Source organism: Salvelinus namaycush, chromosome 11 (assembly GCF_016432855.1).
Source record: "Salvelinus namaycush isolate Seneca chromosome 11, SaNama_1.0, whole genome shotgun sequence".
NCBI lineage: Eukaryota > Metazoa > Chordata > Actinopteri > Salmoniformes > Salmonidae > Salvelinus > Salvelinus namaycush.
The window spans coordinates 27,866,338-27,890,459 of NC_052317.1; the positions used below are offsets into that span (position 1 = coordinate 27,866,338).

General features: G+C 41.7%; 1 protein-coding gene across 1 annotated transcript; it reads left to right on the top strand.

Moving 5' to 3' along the window:
- Positions 1–1,129: 1,129 nt before the first annotated feature.
- LOC120055321 (dystrobrevin alpha-like) lies at positions 1,130–24,077 on the top strand. Its single transcript, XM_039003197.1, has 19 exons — positions 1,130–1,196; positions 1,523–1,603; positions 2,611–2,824; positions 4,861–4,946; positions 5,546–5,700; positions 5,914–6,019; positions 6,469–6,635; positions 7,012–7,136; positions 8,374–8,457; positions 8,708–8,791; positions 11,670–11,765; positions 14,939–15,026; positions 15,480–15,574; positions 15,895–16,008; positions 17,624–17,720; positions 18,420–18,440; positions 23,521–23,680; positions 23,789–23,878; positions 23,974–24,077. The coding sequence occupies exons 1-19, from the start codon at positions 1,130–1,132 to the stop codon at positions 24,075–24,077; spliced, it is 2,034 nt and encodes a 677-aa protein (XP_038859125.1).
- Positions 24,078–24,122: the final 45 nt, after the last annotated feature.

The following is a 24,122-nucleotide window of genomic DNA, read 5'->3' on the forward strand; positions in this document are numbered from 1 at the left end:
TGACCCTAGTTATTGTGTTAATCCTTTGTTTTTTGGTCAGGACGTGAGCTGGGTGGGCATTCTATGTGTTGTGTTTCTATGTTGGGTTTAATGTGTTGCCTGATATGGTTCTCAATTAGAGGCAGGTGTTTGACGTTTCCTCTGATTGAGAACCATATTAAGGTAGGCTGTTCTCACTGTTTGTTTGTGGGTGATTGTCTTCCGTGTCTGTATGTATGTTCGTACCACACGGGACTGTAGCTTTGGTTTGTAGTATGTACCTGTTCGTGCGTTCTTCGTGTATTTGTAAGTTCTCATGTTTTAGGTCAGTCTACGTCGTTTTGTTGTTTTGTAATTTTCCAAGTGTTTTTCGTGTTCGTCTTCGTCTTTGAATAAATTCATTATGTATTCACAACCCGCTGCATTTTGGTCTGATCCCTACTCCTCCTCTTCAGACGAAGAGGAGGAGAGAAACCGTTACAGTGGCGGACACAATTTAAGTAAATATAGAGGAAACACTGGTCATGCATGCCACCATTTATTCAAGTGAAGATGGGCAGTGTGAGGAGGCCAAAAATGCTCAGCATTGATGAAAAAAATGACCCTAAGTGTCAATCATTTTACAGATGATGTTTAGTGATGGCCTCTTGGAACTACTGACACAGTATCTTGTGCGGATTCAGGCAATGAAGTGAATTTAGAAAATAGTGTGTGGATAGTGACATCAAGTGGATGATGATACAGTATGTAGAGTGTAATGGTGGTGATAGCCAAGGGGTTAGTGTTGCGCTTGTTGAATAGTGTGTTTAACTCTGTACTGAGGGCTTGCTAAATGCATCGAGTCAGTCAGTAGGACCGTAGGACGTACATTACATGATAGAAGTTACAGCTGAGCAGTAGCACTACTATGTGAATAATACTACAACTACTAACAAGCTGTTGAGTTAGTAGTGTTACATTAATGTATTCTAATGACAAAATTATTACCTGGGAAGCACTATATTTTGCTGCACACAATATTTTACTGCACACATTCATCCATTACAAAGGTATCACTATTAAAAAGTAAACTGTCATGGCCCAGTAGGTGTAATCCTGCTAAGTCATTACTAATGAATAGTCACTCTGTTTTCCTCTCCTTCTGATCAGAATGATTGAAGATTGTGGGAGGAGTGGCGACATCATGGCGGAGAGACGACAACTGTTCGCAGAGATGCGTAAGTGTCCAGGGCCATCTCTAAAGAGAGACACACATTCAAAGTATTATAACTATAGTATACATAATAATGTTATTAATGACATTTACCAAGTCATTTACGAGGTTACTTCTACAAAATATGAATATCATTAACATCCAGTATAGGCCTACACAGAAGAACAGCGTTCATTGGGAAAACTAGACAGACATCTAGTGTTAATGTCCACATGAATAGCCTATGAGCAACACTTTTCTCTCAAGAGCCCCGCACAGTCTATCCTCAGCAGCATTCCTGTGTTACTGTCTTTCATATTGCCTTTCACAATTAATGTATTTTTACTACAGGGGCGCAAGAGTTGGATTCCATAAGATTGTCCACGTATAGAACTGCTTGCAAACTCAGATTTGTTCAGAAGAAATGCAATCGTGAGTATGGTGTGATATCCTATGTTTGATAGTAATAGTCGTGAGTATGGTGTGATATCCTATGTTTGATAGTAATAGTCATGAGTATGGTGTGATATCCTGTGTTTGATAGTAATAGTCATGAGTATGGTGTGATATCCTATGTTTGATAGTAATAGTCATGAGTATGGTGTGATATCCTGTGGTTGATAGTAATAGTCATGAGTATGGTGTGATATCCTGTGGTTGATAGTAATAGTCATGAGTATGGTGTGATATCCTATGTTTGATAGTAATAGTCATGAGTATGGTGTGATATCCTGTGTTTGATAGTAATAGTCGTGAGTATGGTGTGATATCCTATGTTTGATAGTAATAGTCGTGAGTATGGTGTGATATCCTATGTTTGATAGTAATAGTCGTGAGTATGGTGTGATATCCTATGTTTGATAGTAATAGTCGTGAGTATGGTGTGATATCCTATGTTTGATAGTAATAGTCGTGAGTATGGTGTGATATCCTATGTTTGATAGTAATAGTCGTGAGTATGGTGTGATATCCTATGTTTGATAGTAATAGTCGTGAGTATGGTGTGATATCCTATGTTTGATAGTAATAGTCGTGATTATGGTGTGATATCCTATGTTTGATAGTAATAGTCGTGATTATGGTGTGATATCCTGTGTTTGATAGTAATAGTCGTGAGTATGGTGTGATATCCTGTGTTTGATAGTACTAGTCGTGAGTATGGTGTGATATCCTATGTTTGATAGTAATAGTCGTGATTATGGTGTGATATCCTGTGTTTGATAGTAATAGTCGTGAGTATGGTGTGATATCCTGTGTTTGATAGTACTAGTCGTGAGTATGGTGTGATATCCTATGTTTGATAGTAATAGTCGTGATTATGGTGTGATATCCTGTGTTTGATAGTAATAGTTGTAAAGTTCTCTCTAAAAAATGACCGCTAAAAGAGAACAGTGTCCATGCATTTCTATTGGATTCTACTCCATTCTGTTCTTTTACAGTCCATTTGGTGGACATATGGAACGTGATCGAGGCGTTCAGAGAGAACGGTCTGAACACCATGGACCTCAACACAGAGTTCACTGTGGCTCGCCTGGAAGCAATACTATCGACCATCTTCTACCAGCTCAACAAGCGCATGCCCACCACACACCAGATCAATGTGGAACAGTCCATCAATCTGCTACTCAACTTTCTCCTGGCTGCCTATGACCCGTGAGTATCCACCATCACCTCATTACTGTGGGACGTTCACTGAGCATGATGATGGGCCGTTTTTCTCTAGTTGAGAGTGTGTGTGCGTGTGTCATTTAATTGAAGTGAAGTGTTGATATGTGATAAATCTGTCCACAGTACACACAGTCTTTCATGGGAGAATGGAAGTCCAGACTGACTGTTGTTATAACGATGCAATGGTCTCACAATGTTCTTGTGCCATTGATTCTTCTTTACTTCTGATGAAAGACAAGAGAAAGTAAACAGTAAAAAGTGAAGTGCAATTGGGTCCTTTTTGCTTGTTTTAAGTGTTTTTTTGTTTTTTTTAACTAGGCAAGTCAGTTAAGAACAAAGTCTTATTTACAGCCTAGGACAGCCTAGGAACAGTGGGTTAACTGCCTTGTTCAGGGGCAGAAGGACAGATTTTTACCTTGTCAGCTCGGGGATTTGATGTAGCAACCTTTCGGTTACCGGCCCAACACTCTAACCACTAGGCTACCTGCTGCCTCAGGCAGGCTGCACAGGTTGCACAGAGCAACTTAAAGGGATAGTAAGAATTTTGGCAATGAAGTCCTTTATTTACTTCCCCCAGAGTCAGATGAACTCATGGATACCATTTTTAGGTTTCTGAATCCAGTATGAAGGAAGTTAAACATAGTTTTGTGAACCAATGCTAACTACGGTTAGTGCAATGACTGGAATTCTATGGTATTTACTAGCATGCTAGCAGTTACCATAGACTTCCAGTCATTTCTCTAATGCTACACTACATGACCAAAAGTTTGTGGACACCTGCTCGTCAAATATCTCATTCCAAAATGATGGGAATTAATATGGAGTTGGCCCCCCCTTTGCTGCTATAACAGCCTCCACTCTTCTGGGAAGGCTTTCCACTAGATGTTGGAACATTGCTGTAGAGACTTGCTTCCATTCAGCCACAAGAGCATTAGTTAGGTCAGGCACTGATGTTGGGTGATTAGGCCTGGCTCGCAGTCAGCGTTCTAATTCATCCCAAAGGTGTTTGATGGGGTTGAGGTCAGGGCTCTGTGCAGACCAGTCAAGTTCTTCCACACCGATCTCGACAAACCATTTCTGTATGGACCTCGCTTTGTGCATGGGGGCATTGTCATGCTGAAACAGGAAAGGGCCTTTCCCAAACTGTTGCCACAAAGTTGGAAGCACAGAATCATCTAGAATATCATTGTATGCTGTAGCGTTAAGATTTCCCTTCACTGGAACTAAGGGGCCTAGCCCAAACCATGAAAAACAACCCCAGGCCATTATTATTATTATTATTATCCTCCCACCAAACTTTACAGTTGGCACTATGCATTGGGGCAGGTAGCGTTCTCCTGGCATCCGCCTAACCCAGATTTGTCATCGGACTGTCAGATTGTGAAGCGTAATTCATCACTTCATAGAATGCGTTTCCACTGCTCCAGAGTCCAATGGCGGCTAGCTTTACACCACTCCAGCCCTTCACTTGGCATTGCGCATGGTGATCTTAGGCTTGTGTGGGGTGCTCTGCCATGGAAGCCCATTTCATGAAGCTCTCGACGAACAGTTCTTGTGCTGATGTTGCTTCCAGTGGAAGTTTGGAACCGAGGATAGACGATTTTTAAATATATATATTTTTAAAATCCTAATACTGTGCCAGGTTGAAAGTCACTGCGCTCTTCAGTATGTTTGTCTATAGATATTGCATGGCTGTGTGCTCGATTTTATACACCTGTCAGCAACGGGTGTGGCTGATATAGCTGAAACCACTAATTTGAAGGGTTGTCTATGTAGTTTTATATATATATTGTAGTTAGCAGTTATGCTAACGCTAGTTAGCAACTTCCTACAAACTGCACGCAGAGACATAAAAATGGTATTGACGAGTTCATCTGACTGTGGGGAAGTAGATAAAATCCTGAAGTATTCTTTTAATGTTAAAGTGTTTAAATCATTGCACGTATTATTCTCAAACTGTATATTCTTGACCTGTTCAAATTATAAAAGTGCACAAGTACTAAACACATTTCCTCTTTTAGGGAAGGCCTCGGAAAAATGTCTGTCTTTGTTGTGAAGATGGCCCTGGCAACCATCTGCGGAGGAAAGATTTTGGATAAATTAAGATGTAAGCTCACCCATTCATCTTTGTTAAGAATAATACATTGGAGAGAGAATTAACCATTTGCAGAGAATGAATTGTCAATGTTAGCTTTTTGTTAACTTATTAATAGTTATCCTGCACAATTTAAAATGTGTTTAGTCAGTGAAGTCTCTCTCTATTGAGGAATTTAGTGATACAACAAAATTTGGTTCCAGTGGGTTTTTTCCTTGAAGTCTGTCTGCCTGCACTATTGTTCCTAGATGAAAAAGAGAACAGTGGCCCTTAACCCTCCACGGCTGTGAGAAGTCATTATTTATAATTTGAAGGATAGGGTTTATTACATAATCCACCAAATCTAGTGCATCAGACAGCCGCAGCAACTCATGGGGAAAGTAAATGGAAGGTTAGGGTATTTTAGCTTATGTTTTGTGGTAATTACTATGTATTGCTACACAGCTTTAATTTGTTTTTGTTCTTTGTAAATGCAATACACAGCATGATTGCACTGTCTAATGCTGCAATTAGCTAACAATGGTGACAGCTGACAATTAATTTGATACATTTTTTATATATATATATTTATATATTTTGCAGTAATGCCTCCCCTCCCATTTTCTTCCCAGATATTTTTTCACAGATATCAGACCCTGGTGGCATAATGGTGTATTCCCAATTCGACCAGTTTCTGAGGGAGGTTCTCAAATTGCCAATGACTGTTTTTGAGGGGCCTTCCTTTGGCTATACTGAGCAAGCCACAAGAACCTGCTTTACACAGCAGGTAAGAGTCCCCATCTACACTGAAAATTAACATACATTTTCAAGTAAATGAATGAATGAATGAATAACACACTCTAGGTATAGAGACTGTATGTATGTTGTAATTGTGTATAAAACATCCTTTATAAAACTATATTTTCTTTGTAGTACTAGCTACCCCATATGCATAACCTGTATGTGATGTGTAACCCTGTCCTCTACTGCATGTCGACAGAAAAAGGTCTCCCTCAACACATTCCTGGACACGATGATGTCAGATGCTCCTCCTCAGTGTCTGGTGTGGTTACCACTCATGCATCGCTTGGCTAATGTGGAGAATGGTGAGCCATCACCGCCACCACGGCATATTTAACACGTTCCTGGGTAGCACTGGGTATGAATTTTGTCTCACACCATCAGATTGAGCCACCACATAGTAGACACACTTGCTCAAACACACACACACATACACACCCTTCCACCATCACATCACCCTGCCCAATCCCTCGTGATTGACAAGGTACAGAATTAGTCATTAGTCTCACCACACACACTGATGTTCACAGAACACCCTTCTTTATTTGAAGAATGCTGTCTGAGAGACCTGCAAAACATCCCAGTGCTGTTGTCTTATATAAAGATATCAGTTGCAAACCAATTTGTGTTTGTATTAACAACTTTTGGGGTGTGTGTGTATATGTACGCCGTGTGTGTGTGTGTGTGTGTATGTGGACATGCATGCACATGTTGGTGTGTGTTACCCCCCACCTTGCTCCCTCCGCCCCTGCAGTGTTCCACCCGGTCGAGTGCTCCTACTGCCACAGTGAGAGTATAATGGGCTTCCGCTACCGCTGCCAACAATGTCATAATTACCAGCTCTGTCAGGACTGCTTCTGGAGGGGGCATGCCAGCGGTTCCCATAGCAACCAGCACCAAATGAAGGAGTACACATCATGGGTAAGGGGGGTGACGAGGTGGGGAGAGGAGGGGGAAACCAGCCAGCCAGCGATTTCTGCTCCGCTTCACCCAACACAATACAGTGCTATGGGGATGATGATGAGACTGTGGTTTGATTCCCTCACCTGTGGCAAGGAATATTACATGCAGTGTATTTCCCTTGATCTCTGATGTTCTACATGTGGCCAGATACATTTAAATGATATGGATAGGCAGTGGAGAAATGCATTTTAGATATGGATTGTACTGTATGTGCTGTGACATTTTGGTCAGTGGCATCTAATCCTATATAATATTTTGAACGTAATTACTCTGTTTTAAGTACCTCTTCTTGCCCTCTGAAATCATACATAGATTATGTTTGTGTTTCTCCCAGAAATCGCCTGCTAAGAAGTTATCTAATGCTCTCAGCAAGTCACTGAGCTGTGCATCCAGCAGAGAACCTTTACACCCCATGTTTCCTGACATGCCAGAAAAACCTCTGAACCTAGCCCACATTGTGTAAGTATGGGGTTATTCTATTCATACAGTATCACTTGTATTCAAGACCACAGTCATCCTTTTAAATTCCAGTCAATTTCAGATCCATCCCATAAACCCATACTACAGCCCCGTATCCCCAAAGTAATAACCACAATTGGTAAAACAGATGTTTAATCTTTTCTCCATTTTTCTTTGTGTTCTGGAAATGAACAATGACAATATGAAGCCACGGTCTTGTAGTGCTACAGTATCTCTTTGATGCATTACTTTTCCAACCCTTAACAGCTAAACCAAGTCATATGTAGGGTTGCTAATCCCGGGAACTTTCAATAAATGTCCTGGTTTTCCCGAAATCCCTGTTGGAAGATACCCGGAATCAGGAGAGAATAAGCAGGAAATGTAAGCCTCCAACCAGGATTTCTGGAAAACCAGGGAATTTATTGAAAGTTCCCAGAATTCTGCAACCCTAGTCAGATGTCTAAGCTGTAGTGTGGAAAAGAGTGGCAATGCATTCTAAGGGCTGAGAATCTGATGTTGATTTTGACACCTACGTAGATTATTTTCATGTGAAAGTGAATTCAGTTGTACCACTCACTGTAGCCGTTGTAGTGCATGCATGGGTGATTGTAACAAATCTCTTTGTTCTTTTCTTCCTGCAAAATAGAGATACTTGGTAAGTTTGCTTTGAATACTTGCTAGAATATGTAGAATATGCTGCTATTCCTTTTAATTAGATCAACTCAAGTTCTATAGAAGGTAGTGTATTATATTACTAGTAGCTAGTGCCATGTTCTTTTGTCTGTTTAATCGGATCATGTTGATCCTCCAGGGTCAATCCTTATATACTATGCCCTGTAGTTCCTCAAAGTGGCACCTTCATTTTAGCACAACCAACTTGTGTGCAGTTCACTACAGGTTTCTGCATCAATTATCCCGTCCCTCCTTTGCGCCACATGTGAATACCTTTTTAGGTCATGTAAACAATAAGATTATGAGGAGTTAATGACCTTCGGATGAGTGAGGAGGAAATCCACACGCAACACACATTCTTTATGTGACGTGTCACAATCAGAAACTGCAGCTATTGTGTCCCGACTCCCTAGCCCCATTCAATGCTCTTTCGGCCCTCTGAGATCTCGATGCACGCACGCACGCACGCACACACAGACAAACACACACAGTTATGCGACAGTTGCTTCTCTTCCATATGATGATGGCTGTTTGAACATGATCATGTTTGTCTCCTGCACTACAGGCCTCCCAGACCAATGAATAGCACCAATGACTTCATGCTCTCCCACTCCATGCCCACGTCAGGGAACCCTTACTCCACTAAGAAGTGAGTATCTGATATATCAGTCAGAAAGACTGCAATAATGCCTGGTATGCTGAATTTTCAAAGACAGAAACAAGTTAGGTTACCTAACTGTACATATTTGTCATGAAAATGAACACTTCTAAGCCCCCTTAAAATCCACACGTCAGTATGAATCCTACTAACCAATCTTTATTTTTCTAAACATTTTTGGATGTATGCAGCTAATTTGTGGAGGTTTGTGTTGTATCACTCTTTTGTCTGGTGTAAATAGCTGCCTTATAGTACCAAGAATAATGAAGTTGAGCAGAAAAAAAACATTGGCTAGGGCTGCTTCAGATCTGTTGAAAGGAAGGGGGTAAGTGACCCAAGCGGGCGTACTGCCTTGGAGAATGGTTTGGTGGTATCAGGGATCAAGGTAAGACCAAGTGCAGACTGTGTGAAGTAACAATGTTTATTGTAACAGGGGCAGGCAAACGACAGGTCAAGGCAGGCAAGGGTCGATAATCCAGAGTAGGAGCAAATGTACAGGACGGCAGGCAGGCTCAGGGACAGGCAGAGTGGTCAGGCGGGCGGGTACAGGGTCAGGACAGGCAAGGTTCAACAACCAGGAGGACGAGAAAAATATAGGCTGGGAAAGACAGAAGCTGACAGGACAAATGCTGGTAAACTTGACAAACAAGATGAACTGGCACAGACAGACAGAAAACACAGGTATAAATACCCAGAGATAAGTGGGAGAGATGGGCGACACCTGGAGGGGGTGGAGACAAGCACAAGGACAGGTGAAACAGATCAGGGCGTGACAGGTAGCTCACATGCGTACGTGAACTAATTTAAATGGATAGAGGCTGGGGCTGAAATGGCATGCTATTCCCTACAGTATATAGTGCACTACTTTTGACCATGGCCAGGACTGGTCTAAAGTAGTGCTCTATTGTAGGGAATATGGTGCTTCTTCAAATGCAGACATAGTCATTATAGAGCATACACTGCAGTGGAACCAGTCACTCTTCTGATTTCCTATGTGTTTACAAAGTGATACTCAAGGATATATCTGAAATATGCTAGATGGTGCATGCATAGTAAAGACCATTAACCGTTCATTAGGGTAGAGTATCTATTACAATACTTTTCATAGGCATCCCACATTACCTGGGAGAATTAAACTAACTGTTACAAGTCACTAATATTAGCTTTGAGTCTCTCTCAAGTTCCTTTTTTCTGTTCTCAGTATACTGAACATGTACTTAATCACTCTCTGTAATTTTTTACAATGATTGACATACAACTACAGTCCTTTTTACATACTTGTAAGTTATTTTATTTTCTGTTTTGCTTGCTCGTAATGTCAGCTTTGGACTCAGGAATAATATAAGTACACGGTAGATACACACGCACACACATACTTTAGATTTGTGTGTATTGTTGTGAATTGTTAGATATTACTGCACTTTTGGAGCTAGGAACACAAGCATTTTGCTACACCCGCAATAACATCTGCTAAATATGTGTATGTGACCAATAACATTTGATTTGATTTGACTGAGCGAGCCAGGTAGAACCAAGGAAAGTTACAGGAGAAGTTACACACATAGTTTTCTGGCATCAGTGAGTCCTCCATCTCTACATATAGGAACTGTACCTGCGCTTGATGAGACAAATGCTACATTGGTTTAAACACGGACCCCATTCATAGAGCCAGGTTTGTAAAGATATGTACCTTCTAGGGATGGGCTTTGACATTGTTTGACTGTTCAAGTATTTGAATTGTAAAAATTATATATTTTTAGAACTCAAGGCCTGCACTGGAAAGAAATATGTCCGCATTTATCTATATATAGGCCTATGCCAATAGTGCTCGACGATGCCAAATTGATCATGACCATTACAAATATCAAATCCTAATTGCTAAATTGCTCCATATATATATTCAGTCAATAAAAAAGCAAGTGCCATTTAAGATACATTTATTGAATCCTTGATATCAACTAGTTATATTATATCTTGAACACAATCTTCAAAAAGGCAGTAACCTCAGCAGGGGCGCTTGCTTGTAGAAGAAGCCTGTGACCGTGCAATGGCATAGCCTTGCTTTTTTCATTTAGCAGACAAGACACTCTTATTTCCCCAGCCCTTATCACAGTCAAGACACAACTATTTTATAGTAAAAAAAACAATGTAATATAACAGAATATTTTCCAAAAGGAAAAAAGATGCCACTGCGAAGTGATGCGCATCTCCCGTCTGGAAAAGTTATTCTCAAAGAGTGATACTTTATTATCACAGGCAAACTACATTTTCTTCATATGATGTTTCTTTAGACCTCTCTAAAATAAATAATAGATTTATTGTGATGGTGTAGGCTATATTACATGGATTGTTTTTACTTTTAAAAATGTAGATGTTCCAAAGGTCAGCATCAGTGGCTTGTAGGCTATGCGTGGAAGACAGAAGATGCTAAATGTGTTCATCTTAATTAACGGTCAATTACCATGAGACCGACAGTTATTTGCTTGACAATCACCGGCTGACAAAATGTCATGACCGCCACAGCACTAATCATGCTGATCCATAGTACCTTGCGTGGATGTGATGATTAGTAGAGTTTGAATGGTGGCATGTTCTCTTCTTCTGGCATTTCAGGGCTGTTGACAACGTGGTTAACGTTGGGTTTTGGTCTTGGGAGTCTGTAGTAAGCAAACAGTACTTAGCAAAAATCACTCATTCAATCTTGAAATGCTTATTGAAATCATTAGCCTTATTAGACAGAGTGGCAGTTAGTGCATGACTAGGCTTTGCATCTTGGAGCTATAGGTTACTTGAGAATTTTTCTAAATGTCAAACCAATGACATATTAAAGTTTTGACATTCATTTACTTACAATACTTTCACTGTTGAAAACACAAACACTGACTATTTAGATCAAATTCCCATAAGGAGATTATGATACAAGATATAAATGCCTATTTTTTTTGTCTGTGTACTGTAGATTATTTGAAAATGCAGTACAGGTTCAGTATCACATTCATATCTATAGTATTTGTTTCACAGGAGAATTCAACAGACGTATCCCAAAGGGATAGCTTAACACAGCTTTGTTTTCATCTTTTGACTCATTCAATGACAGACAAGGCATATTGCTCTCTCCAGACCTGTGCTTGCCCAGTACTCTCTTCCCCTCCCTATTCTCATCATGTGTGTCATTTGTGTTCTGAAACCCTACACTGTTCCAGGTTAAACTACAGCCTTGATGTGGCCGATAGACTGGCTGATGAACATGTTCTCATTGGGCTGTATGTGAATCTCATGCAAAACAACCCCACGTCATGGTTAGTCTGGATTCCTCTGTCTGTAAAGTAAACACAGTGGGAACTACTAGCTAGAGTATTCACACAGTATTTACACCACCCCTGGCACTGTTCTCCCTTTTTTTATTTAGCTACAAGCATTAATACTCCATACACTACTCACATCAAACTGAATAAAGGAAGTACAGTGCCTTCCAAAAGTATTCATCCCCTTGGCGTTTTTCCTATTTTGTTGCATTACAACCTGTAATTTAAATAGGTTTTTATTTGGATTTCATGTAATGAACATACACAAAATAGTCCAAATTGGTGAAGTGAAATTAAAAAAATAACTTGTTGAAAAAAATCAAAAAAGTAAAGTTGTGCATACATATGTATTCACCCCCTTTGCTATGAAGCCCCTAAATAAGATCTGGTGCAACCAATTACCTTCAGAAGTCACATAATTAGTTAAATAAAGTCAACCTATGTGCAATCTGTGTCACATGATCTGAGTATACCACTAAGCAAGGGGCACCACTAAGCAAGCGGCACCATGAAGAGCAAGGAGCTCTCCAAACAGATCAGGGACAAAGTTGTAGAGAAGTACAGATCAGGGTTGGGTTATAAAAAAAATATCTGAAACTTTGAACATCCCACGGAGCACCATTAAATCCATTATTATAACCTTCCAAGAGAGGGCCGCCCACCAAAACTCACAGACCAGGCATGGAGGGCATTAATCAGAGAGGCAAAAAAGAGACCAATGATAACCCTGAAGGAGCTGCAAAGCTCTACAGTGGAGATTGGAGTATCTGTCCATAGGACCACTTTAAGCTGTACACACCACAGAGCTGGGCTTTACAGAAAAGTGGCCAGGAAAAAATCCATAGCTTTTTTGGGAAAAAAATAACCTTTTGGTGTTTACCAAAAGGCATGTGGGAGACTCCCCAAACATATAGAAGAAGGTACTCTGGTCAGATAAGACAAAAATGTAGCTTTTTGGCCATCAAGGAAAACGCTATGTCTGGCTCAAACCCAACACCTCTCATCACCCCGAGAACACCATCCCGACAGTGAAGCATGGTAGTGCCAGCGTCCTGCTGTGGGGATGTTTTTCATCGACAGGGACTGGGAAATTGGTCAGAAATGAAGGAATGATGGAGCTAAATACAGGGAACATCTTGAGGGAAACCTGTTTCAGTTTTCCAGAGATTTGAGACTGGGACAGAGGTTCACCTTCCAGCAGGAAAATGACCCTAAGCATAATGCGAAAGTAACACTTGAGTGATTTAAGGGGAAACATTTAAAGGTCTTGGAATAGCCAAGTCAAAGCCCAATCCAATTGAGAATCTGTGGTATGACTTAAAGATTGCTGTACACCAGCCGAACCCATCCAACTTGAAGGAGCTGGAGCAGTTTTGCCTTGAAGAATGGGCAAAAATCCCAGTGGCTAGATATGCCAAGCTTATAGAGACATACCCCAAAATACTTGCAGCTGTAAATGCTGCAAAGGGTGGGGGGGGGGGGGGGTGAATAGTTATGCACACTCAAGTTCTGTTTTTTTGTCTTGTTTCTTGTTTGTTTCACAATAAATAATATTTTGCATCTTCAAAGTGGTAAGCTTGTTGTCACAACTGTCGTAGAGAGGAGACCAAGGCGCAGCGTGATTAAAATACATACTTCTTTTAATAAAGAAATATACTGAACAAACTAATAGAAAACGAACGTGACCGCTATAAACACTGAGTGCAGACGTGCAACATCACATAGACAATAACCCACAAACCAAACTGGAAAATGGCAACCTAAATAGGATCCCCAATCAGAGACAACGATAAACAGCTGCCTCTGATTGGGAACCAATCTAGGCCACCATAGACCTACATATGCCTAGACTACACACACACACCTAGACAAACAAAAACCCTAGACAATACAAAACAATCATATCCACCCTCGTCACACCCTGACCTGACCAAAATAATACAGAAAACATAGAATACTAAGGTCAGGGCGTGACACATGTGTAAATAAAATGATACAAACCCACAAAATATTCATTTTAATTCCATGTTGTAAGGCAACAAAATAGGAAAAATGCCAAGGGGGTGAATGCTTTCGCAAGCCACTATGTGCATTCACAAACCATTGACTTGTCTTTTAAAAGGTGGCATACAGTAATGTAGCTAAACACTTTTCATAAACTATACTGCTTTCACCAGCTGTTACTAAGCAATAGGTTTTGAAGGCTAAATTAACGCTATTTTGCTCATGAAGTTGTTACAGGGCTGTACAAAGTTGCATTTGTTTTGCTCTTCATATAGTAAAAACCTAGTTTCTTGCCCTAGAATTGTCATTTTAATGTGCTTATGATGACAGATTAGACTTTGCTGCGTTTCCTTATTTGCTGTGGCAGTAATCAGTTATTTGTAGAGAATATCTGTGTTTATGTTTGTCCTTTATTATAACATCTTGGGCTGTTACAGTAAATACTTTGATTGGATTTTGTTTCTTGGACTTTAATGCGTCTTTATGAGTTTCAATAAGGAAACTCAGACCTTTACAAAATTATCACATGGAAGCTACTGACCATTTACTGAAGTAGCCATCTGAAAGGACTATTTCGTGAGGGTGCTAAGATTAGTAGGAATCATCTGCTTGGGTCCTTCCTGCTCTTCTCTCCTGCTTCGCTCCGCCTCTGTGGACTCTGTAGTAGCATCATCTTAGAGATCTTTCTGCAGATGGAAAATACTTACAGATTCAACTGCATGTAACTTTCCTTAGCATTTGTATAAGCTGAATGTTGTTCCTTAGTGCCTATAGTGTGTGTGCGTGTGCGCGTGCGCGTGCACACGCGCATTGGTATGTAGCTGCTATAAGGCTTCAGCAAAATGGCTGTGATTTTGTCCCAAAAATGTGCAGCCGAGACCCTTTTTATAGTTTTATCTGTAAATAGCATCAACAATTGACATGGGAGTCAATACAAACTACTCTCCAGTGTTTGCATGTAAATACATTATAATTAACTAACCAATCATACAGATACTGTTCCAATTATCATTTGAAATTGATGTACAGTAATGTAAGTAAGTACAGAACTACTCTTTATATTTGGCAGCAGTATTTTGTGTCTGTGTGTCTAGTTACCTCACTGCAGTAGATATGTAGATGACAGATGACTGTCTCCCCTCCTCTCTCCACCCGTTGATTAGTTTGCTGGAGAGCAGTTCCCACCAGGAGGAAGAGCACAGTCTCGTCGCCCGCTACGCTGCTAGACTGGCCTCTGACGCAGCCGCCGCGGTGAGACACACATGCTATCTGAGGTCATAGTGGGAGAAAATACCATGAATAGCATCCTGACATGTGCTCAGCACGAATACACATTTGTTCCAAATGCCTGTTTTCCTTAGTCAGGTTATCCATTCAGGAAAAGCTTGTGCCTGTAATCTTGACCCATCTGTGTTCGCTGTGGCTGCTTATGTCACTGCTATGTAGTAGTGTATAAGGAAATAACATCAGCCAGATGACCTCAGTACTGTAGATAATGTAATGTGTCTCTGTGTGTAATGATAATGTCATGTCTCTGTGCGTACTGATAGTGTCATACATCTCTGTGTGTAATGATAATGTCATGTCTCTGTGGGTAATGATGGTGTCATGTGTCCCTGTGTAACGATGATGTCATAATGTCCCCATTTGTAATGATAATGGTATGTGTCCCTGTGTGTAATGATAATGTCATGTGTCTTACAGCAACAGCAGCAGAGGGTCCCCAACGACATCTTTTTCTCTCTGGATGCCAACAAGCAGCAGAGGCAGCTTATTGCTGAGCTAGAGAGCAAAAACAGGTCAGGGATGGTTTCCATCTGAATTTGCTTTTCTCTCTCTGTTCACCTATTCTTTCCAGCCCTGCCATCGTGCCAAATTACATGAAAGGAATGTGATAGGTTATTTAATGTGGTACTCAATGTGCCAAAGGGCTGTAGCCCTGTTTGCATGGTAGTACCAGAAAAATACAAAAGCAACTCAAGTCTTAATGTCGTCAAGCTAGCTGGTAGACCCCCCTGTAATCCATCACACCATCTAAATCACACAAACAAAACTACTTCAGAAAGCCTACATATGTGACATACTAGCTTCAACTGGCCTGTGTTTGTGTGTGTCACAGAGAGATCTTGCAGGAGATCCAGCGTCTGAGAGTGCAGCACGAGCAGGCCTCTCAGCCTCCCACATGCACGTCCCAACAGAACCCCACTCTGCTGGCCGAGCTACGGCTTCTCAGGTAGACCCATCTCAAATTTTTCTACAAAACAATCTGACCATTTAAATGGACAATTAAATGCGTATATAAACTCAGCAAAAAAAGAAACGTCCTCTCACTGTCAACTGTGTTTATTTTCAGCAAACTTAAGATTCAACAACTGAGACATAAACTGAACAAGTTCCACAGACATGTGATTAACAGAAATTGAATAATGTGTCCCTGAACAAAGGGAGGGTCAAAATCAAAAGTAACAGTCAGTATCTGGTGTGGCCACCAGATGCATTAAGTACTGCAGTGCCTCTCCTCCTCATGGACTGCACCAGATGTGCCAGTTCTTGCTGTGAGATATTACCTCACTCTTCCACCGAGGCATCTGCAAGTTCCCGGACATTTCTGGGGGGAATGGCCCTAGCCCTCACCCTCCGATCCCACAGGTCCCAGATGTGCTCAATGGGATTGAGATCCGGGCTCTTCACTAGCCATGGCAGAACACTGACATTCCTGTCTTGCAGGACAGGTACAGGACAGGTACAGGATGGCAACAACAACTACCCGAGTTACACCAGGAACGCACAAGCATTATGGCTGGAGGCGTTGTCATGCTGGGGGGGTCATGTCAGGATGAGCCTGCAGGAAGGGTACCACATGAGGGAGGATGTCTTCCCTGTAACGCACAGCATTGAGATTGCCTGCAATGACAACAAACTCAGTCCGATGATGCTGTGACACACCGCCTCAGACCATGACGGACCCTCCACCTCCAAATCGATCCTGCTCCAGACTACAGGCCTCGGTGTAATGCTCATTCCTTCGACAATAAACGCGAATCCGACCATCACCCCTGGTGAGACAAAACCACGAGTTGTCAGTGAAGAGTACTTTTTGCCAGTCCTGTCTGGTCCAGCGACGGTGGGTTTGTGCCCATAGGCAACGTTGTTGCCGGTGATGTCTGGTGAGGACCTGCCTTTACAACAGGCCTACAAGCCCTCAGTCCAGCCTCTCTCAGCCTGTAGACAATCTGACAGTCTTGTAGACAGTCTGAACACTGATGGAGGGATTGTGCGTTCCTGGTGTAACTCGGGTAGTTGTTGTTGCCATCCTGTACCTGTCCCACAGGTGTGATGTTCGGATGTACCGATCCTGTGCAGGTGTTACACGTGCTCTGCCACTGCGAGGACAATCAGCTGTCCGTCCTGTCTCCCTGTAGCACTGTCTTAGGCGTCTCACAGTACGGACATTGCAATTTATTGCCCTGGCCACATCTGCAGTGCTCATGCCTCCTTCCAGCAGACCTAAGGCACGTTCACGCAGATGAGCAGGGACCCTGGGCATCTTTCTTTTGGTGTTTTTCAGAGTCAGTAGAAAGGCCTCTTTAGTGTCCTAAGTTTTCATAACTGTGACCTTAATTGCCTACCGTCTGTAAGCTGTTAGTGTCTTAATGACCATTCCACGGGTACATGTTCATTAATTGTTTATGGTTCTTTGAACAAGCATGGGAAACGGTGTTTAAACCCTTTACAATGAAGATCTGTGAAGTTTGGGATTTTTGCGAAATATCTTTGAAAGACAGGGTCCTGAAAAAGGGACGTTTCTTTTTTTGCTGAGTTTATTATGGTTGTTTTTCCTCTACCAGGCAACGCAAAGATGAGCTGGAGCAGAGGATGTCTGCTCTGCAGGAGAGTCGCAGGGAACTCATGGTACAGCTGGAGCAGCTGATGCTGCTGCTGAAGGTGCGTGAGAAGCCATACAGTTTCATTTATACTGTAATGTAGGCCTGCTAATGAGAAGGGTAGAAAATCCAACACACTTTTCATTATCCCACCACTAGAGAGAGCACTTCTTCAAATCTCACTGGGCTTCATCATAAGGAATTTTCCATATCTTCAGTAAATCCTGAGTTGCTCTGGTTTGACAAGTCTTCCTTTCTCATCTTCTTACCATAATCCATACGCCTCTTTACAAAAAATGTGTTTGTGTTCCCCAGTTTCTTCATGTTAAAATGTTTGAGATATAACCTTTTCCAGACCTTCTACTGGTCATTCTACTAAGGACAGTGTTTTGATCATATGTTATGACCACTGACAACATACAAACAACATAACTCACATAATAAAACTGGATATAGGATACAATTCAGTCAGTCAGACACAACAACAGTCAATGGTGAAATGGTTTAAGAAGCTTTACATAAACTGCTTACTGTACTGATTTAAGTGATAAGGCTATCAATCTAATTACTCCAATGAAGGGATCAATGCTAATCCAGTTAGCCCCACCTAGCATAACCATGCTAGCATCAGACTTGCTAAAGCCTACTATATGGGGGAAAATCCCAATAAGTTTTTACATATGAAAGAAATTGTCTTCATTGAATGATTATACTATTGTGTGCTTTTGGGACATTACATGAATAACGTTTTTCTCAACAGGAGGAGGAAAGGAAGCAAGCTGTAAGTTTGTCAGTGAAACCTAAAATAACTAATGCTTCTTACAAAGAAACTTCTGAATGTGATGTTTGTGGTTTTGCTGACAATATTTGATCAGTTCTCATGGGAACTGAAAATGCAGCAGTCAGATGAACTAACAGCATGTTAGATATTTAAATAATATTGACTTAATGTAAAGTGCTGCTAAATGGACCTAAAATGCATTATGGCACGTGCTCAATGTTTGTTGCTCACCAACCATGAATGTGTTTTTGGATAAACATGCTTAACATAACAGCTTTTTCAGCAGAAAATTCTATTAGCCTGAACTTTAGCAATTTTTGCTCCATTACTGGGTCTTATAACATTATAAATCTGATTGGTTTATATACTGTCAATTGAGAAATATTGTGACTAAATATGTACAGTTGAAGTCGGAAGTTTACATACACCTTACATTTAAACTGAGTTTTTCACAATTCCTGACATTTAATCCCAGGAAAAATTTCCTGTCTAGATCAGTCAGGATCACCACTTTATTTTAAGAATGTGAAATGTCAGAATAATAGTAGAGAGAATGATTTATTTCAGCGTTTATTTCTTTCATCACATTCCCAGTGGGTCAGAAGTTTATATACACTCAATTAGTATTTGGTAGCATTGCCTTTAAATTGTTTAACTTGGGTCAAACGCTTCAGGTAGCCTTCCACAAGCTTCCCACAATAAGTTGGGTGAATTTTGGCCCATTCCTCCTGACAGAGCTGGTGTAACTGAGTCAGGTTTGTTGGCCCCCTTGCTCGCACACGCTTGTTCAGTTCTGCCCACAAATGTTCTATACGATTGATGTCAGGGCTTTGTGATGCCCACTCCAATACCTTGACTTTGTTTTCCTTAAGCCATTTTGCCACAACTTTGGAAGTATGCTTGGAGTCATTTTCCATTTGGAAGACCCATTTGCGACCAAGCTTTAACTTCCTGACTGATAGCTTGAGATGTTGCTTCAATATATCCACATAATGTTCCTACCTCATGATGCCATCTATTTTGTGAAGTGCACCAGTCCCTCCTGCAGCAAAGCACCCCCACAACATGATGCTGCCACCCCCGTGCTTCACGGTTGGGATGGTGTTCTTTGGCTTGCAAGCCTCCCCCTTTTTCCTCCAAACATAACGATGGTCATAATGGACAAACAGTTCTATTTTTGTTTCATCAGACCAGAGGATATTTCTCCAAAAAGTACAATCTTTGTCCCCATGTGCAGTTGCAAACCATATAGTGTGGCTTTTTTTAATGGCGGTTTTGGAGCAGTGGCTTCTTCCTTGCTGAGCGGCCTTTCAGGTTATGTCGATAGAGGACTCGTTTTACTGTGGATATAGATACTTCTGTACCTGTTTCCTCCATCTTCACAAGGTCCTTTGCTGTTCTAGGATTGATTTGCACTTTTTGCACCAAAGTACGTTCATCTCTAGGAGACAGAACACGTCTCCTTCCTGAGCGGTATGATGGCTGCGTGGTCCCATGGTGTTTATACTTGCGTACTATTGTTTGTACAGATGAACGTGGTACCTTCTGGCGTTTTGAAATTGCTCCCAAGGATGAATCAGACTTGTGGAGGTCTACAATTTTTTTTTTGACGTCTTAGCTGATTTCTTTTGATTCCCCATGATGTCAAGCAAAGAGGCAGTGAGTTTGAAGGTAGGCCTTGAAATACATGCACAGGTACACCTCCAATTGACTCAAATGATGTCAATTAGCCTAACAGAAGCTTCTAGAGTCATGACATAATTTTCTGGAATTTTCCAAGCTGTTTAAAGGCACAGTCAACTTAGTGTATGTAAATTTCTGACCGACTGGAATTGTGATACAGTGAATTATAAGTGAAATTATCTGGAAGTAAACAATTGTTTGAAAAATGACTTGTGTCATGCACACAGTAGGTGTTCTAACCGACTTGCCAAAACTATAGTTTGTTAACAAGAAATTTGTTGAGTGGTTGAAAAATGAGTTTTAATGACTCCAACCTAAGGATATGTAAATTTACGACTTCAACTCTATATACAGTACCAGTCAAAAGCTTGGACACGGACTTCCCGAGTGGCGCAGTGGTCTAAGGCACTGCATCGCAGTGCTAGCTGTGCCACTAGAGATCCTGGTTCGAGTCCAGGCTCTGTCGCAGCCGGTCGTGACCGGGAGGCCCATAGGGCGGCGCACAATTGGCTCAGCATCGTCTGGGTTAGGGGAGGGTTTGGCCAGCAGGGATGTTCTTGTCACGCACTAGCGCCTGTGATGGGCTGGGTGCAATGCATGCTGACATGTACTGTCGCCAGGTGTACGGTGTTTCCTCCGTCACATTGGTGCGGCTGTCTTCCCGGTTAAGCGAGAAGTGTGTCAAGAAGGAATGCAGCTTGGCTGGGTAGTGTTTCAGAGGACGCACGGCTCTCGACCTTTGCCTCTGCCGAGTCCGTACAGGAGTTGCAGCCATGGGACAAGATTGTAACTACCAATTGGATACCACGAAATTGGGGAGAAAGGTGCTTTTAAAAAAATTTCTACATTGTAGAATAATAGTGAAGACATGAAAACTATGAAATAACACATATCATCATGTAGTAACCAAAAAAGTGTTAAACAAATCAAGATATATTTTAGATTCTTCATAGTAGCCACCCTTTGCCTTGATGGCAGCTTTGCACAATCTTGGCATTCTCTCAACCAGCTTCATGAGGTAGTCACCTGGAATGCATTTCAATTAACAAGTGTGCCTTGTTAAAAGTTAATTTGTGGAATTTCCTTAATGTGTTTGAGCCAATCAGTTGTGTTGTGACAAGGTAGGGGTGGTATACAGAAGATAGCCCTATTTTGTAAAAGACCAAGGCCACAAGAACAGCTCAAATAAGCATAGGGAAACGACAGTCAGTCATTACTTTAAGACATGAAGGTCAGTCAATGCCGAACATTTCAAGAACTTTGAAAGTGCAGTCGCAAAAACCAATGCAGCACTATGATGAAACTGGCTCTCATGAGGACTGCCACAGGAAAGGAAGTTACCTCTGGAGTTACCTCTGCTGCAGAGGATAAGTTCATTAGAGTTACCAGCCTCAGAAATTGTAGGCCAAATAAATGCTTCACAGAGTTCAAGTAATAGACACATCTCAATATCAACTGTTCAGAGGAGACTGCGTGAATCAGGCCTTCATGTTTGAATTGCTGCAAAGAAACCACTACTAAAGGACAACAATAAGAAAAAGAGACTTGCTTGGGCCAAGAAACACAAGCAATGGACATTAGACCGGTGGAAATCTGTCCTTTTGGTCTGATGAGTCCAAATTTGAGATGTTTGGTTCCAACCGCCGTGTCTTTGTGAGACGCAGAGTAGGTGAATGGATGATCTCCGCATGTGTGGTTCCCACAGTAAAGTTAACTACTGACTTTCAGTATGCATATAAGGAAGTGCACTCAACTTGTACTGTACTGACTCTGATAGTAAGATTATAGTTGGAGCTGTAGTGTAAGATTTCAGTGCAGCCTTTGATGTTATTGATCATAATTTGTTATTGAAAAAGTTCACTTGTTATGGCTTTACATCACCTGCCATCACATGGTTGGAGAGTTACTTATCCAACAGAACTCCGAGGGTATTCTTCAATGGAAGCTTCTCGAACATCAGATATGTACAGTGTGGTATCCCTCAGGGCAGTTGCCTTGGGGCGTTACCCTACTCTATTTTTTACAAATGATTTGCCACTTGACTTACAAGAAGCCAAAATTACTATATATGCTGATGATTACACACTCTACACATCAGCACCTACAGCCAGTGAGCTCAATGAGACTCTTAGGAGTTATAGTCAGTGTCAGAATGGGTAATTAACAATAAACTGGTCTTACATACATCTTAAATCAAAAGCATTGTATTTGGTTCAAAGCAGCTGAACTCCTAGGAGTAACATTGGATGGTCAGTTATCAGGGTCAAGTCATATTGACAAAGTTATTGTGAAGATGGTAGAGGTATGTCTGTTTTGGGTTTGTTTTTGTTTTGGGTTTGACACAAAAATCAACTGTACTAGTTGTTCAGGCTTTGATCTTGTCCGATCTTGATTACTGTCCGTATGGTCAGGTGCAGCAAAGAAAGACCTAGCAAAGCTGCAGCTGGTTCAAAACAAAGCAACAAGCCTTACCCTTAACTTCACAAACTGAGCTAACATCAACAACATGCATAATAGTCTCATGGTTGAGGAGAAATTGACGACTTCTCTTCTAGTCTTATTAAGAATAATTTGTGTGTTGAAAATGGCTAATCACTTAAATAATCTATTTGCATACACTTTGAACAGACATACATACCTCACCAGACATGCCACTATGGGTTTCTTCACGGTACCCAAACCAAAAACAGATTTAGTTTTGTATAGAGCCATGTCATTGTATAATGCTCTGCCACCAGATGTTTATCTTTACAAAACAGATACAAAACATATTGTACCACAGCGCCTCTCCTCTTTCTATAGATCTAATTTAACTGAGGTGAAGGTCGAGTCATGCGTCCTCCAAAACATGACCCGCCAAGCCGCGCTTCTTAACACCCGCTCGCTTAACCCAGAAGCCAGCTGCACCAATGTGTTGGAGGAAACACCGTTCAACCGATGACCGAGGTCAGCTCGCAGTAGCCCGGCCTGCCACAAGGAGTCGCTAGAGTACGATGAGCCAAGTAAAGCCCCCCCGGCCAAACCCTCCTCTAACACTGCTCGACACTGGGCCAATTGTGCGCCGCCCTATAGGACTCACAACACTGTGATGTAGTGCCTTAGACCGCTGCACCACTCGGGAGGCCCCTATTTAATGTAATATCTTATGTTGTTCTTGTCTATTACTGTTCTGTACCTCGTCATGTATGTGTACCCCAGGAAGAGTAGCTGCTGTAGCTAATGAGAGTCCTAATAACTGAGTCATTCAGTGTAGAAATAGCTCCACAAACATTAGATAGATCAATGTGGATGATCACTGGTTGTTACTGCACTGGTGTACTACTGCTACTACTGACACAGTGACAGGAAGTGACACCTAGAGTCACACTAAACCCATGCTTCCTGTTTCCTGTTTCAGACTCAGGGACCTGGCTCCCCCCGCTTGTCTCCCAGCCACACAGTCAGTCGGCCCATCCCCATGCCAAGCCAGTCAGAGTCTGCCGGCACCACACCCACTCACACCCCTCAGGACTCACTCATGGGTGTGGGAGGGGACGTGCAGGAGGCCTTCGCTCAGGGTAATACACACACTGACACACCTTTACAGTTAGGAGTGCAGTAGCCTCCTCAGGTTCTGGAATGCCAGTGTGTGTAGGCTTATGTACCAGCCTCTGTTCTATCTCCAGGCCCCAGGAGGAACTTGAGAAATGACCTCCTTGTTGCTGCTGACTCCATCACCAACACCATGTCTTCATTGGTTAAAGAGCTCAATTCAGGTGATACTATAGTCTCACTGTGTATCTGACTTATGAAAATATACCTTTCATATCCTCCGAGCATTTTCAAGCTGTGTGTGTTTTGTCTTCTCCAGAGGCTGGAAGTCAATCAGAGAGCAACATGGACTCTCAGACAGATGAACTGTTCTCCTCTCCCACTTCCGATCTTCCAGCACAGATGACCACTAAACCACGGTAATGGTATGAAGTATGCACAGTTTGTAGATATGCTGTATGAATCTCT

Coding starts and splice junctions, on each gene's coding strand:
- LOC120055321 (XM_039003197.1), top strand. CDS start 1,130: ATGATTGAAGATTGTGGGAGGAGTGGCGACATCATGGCGGAGAGACGA. Junction 4,947..5,545: donor GATTTTGGATAAATTAAGAT/GTAAGCTCACCC, acceptor TTTTCTTCCCAG/ATATTTTTTCACAGATATCA. Junction 6,020..6,468: donor CTTGGCTAATGTGGAGAATG/GTGAGCCATCAC, acceptor CCGCCCCTGCAG/TGTTCCACCCGGTCGAGTGC.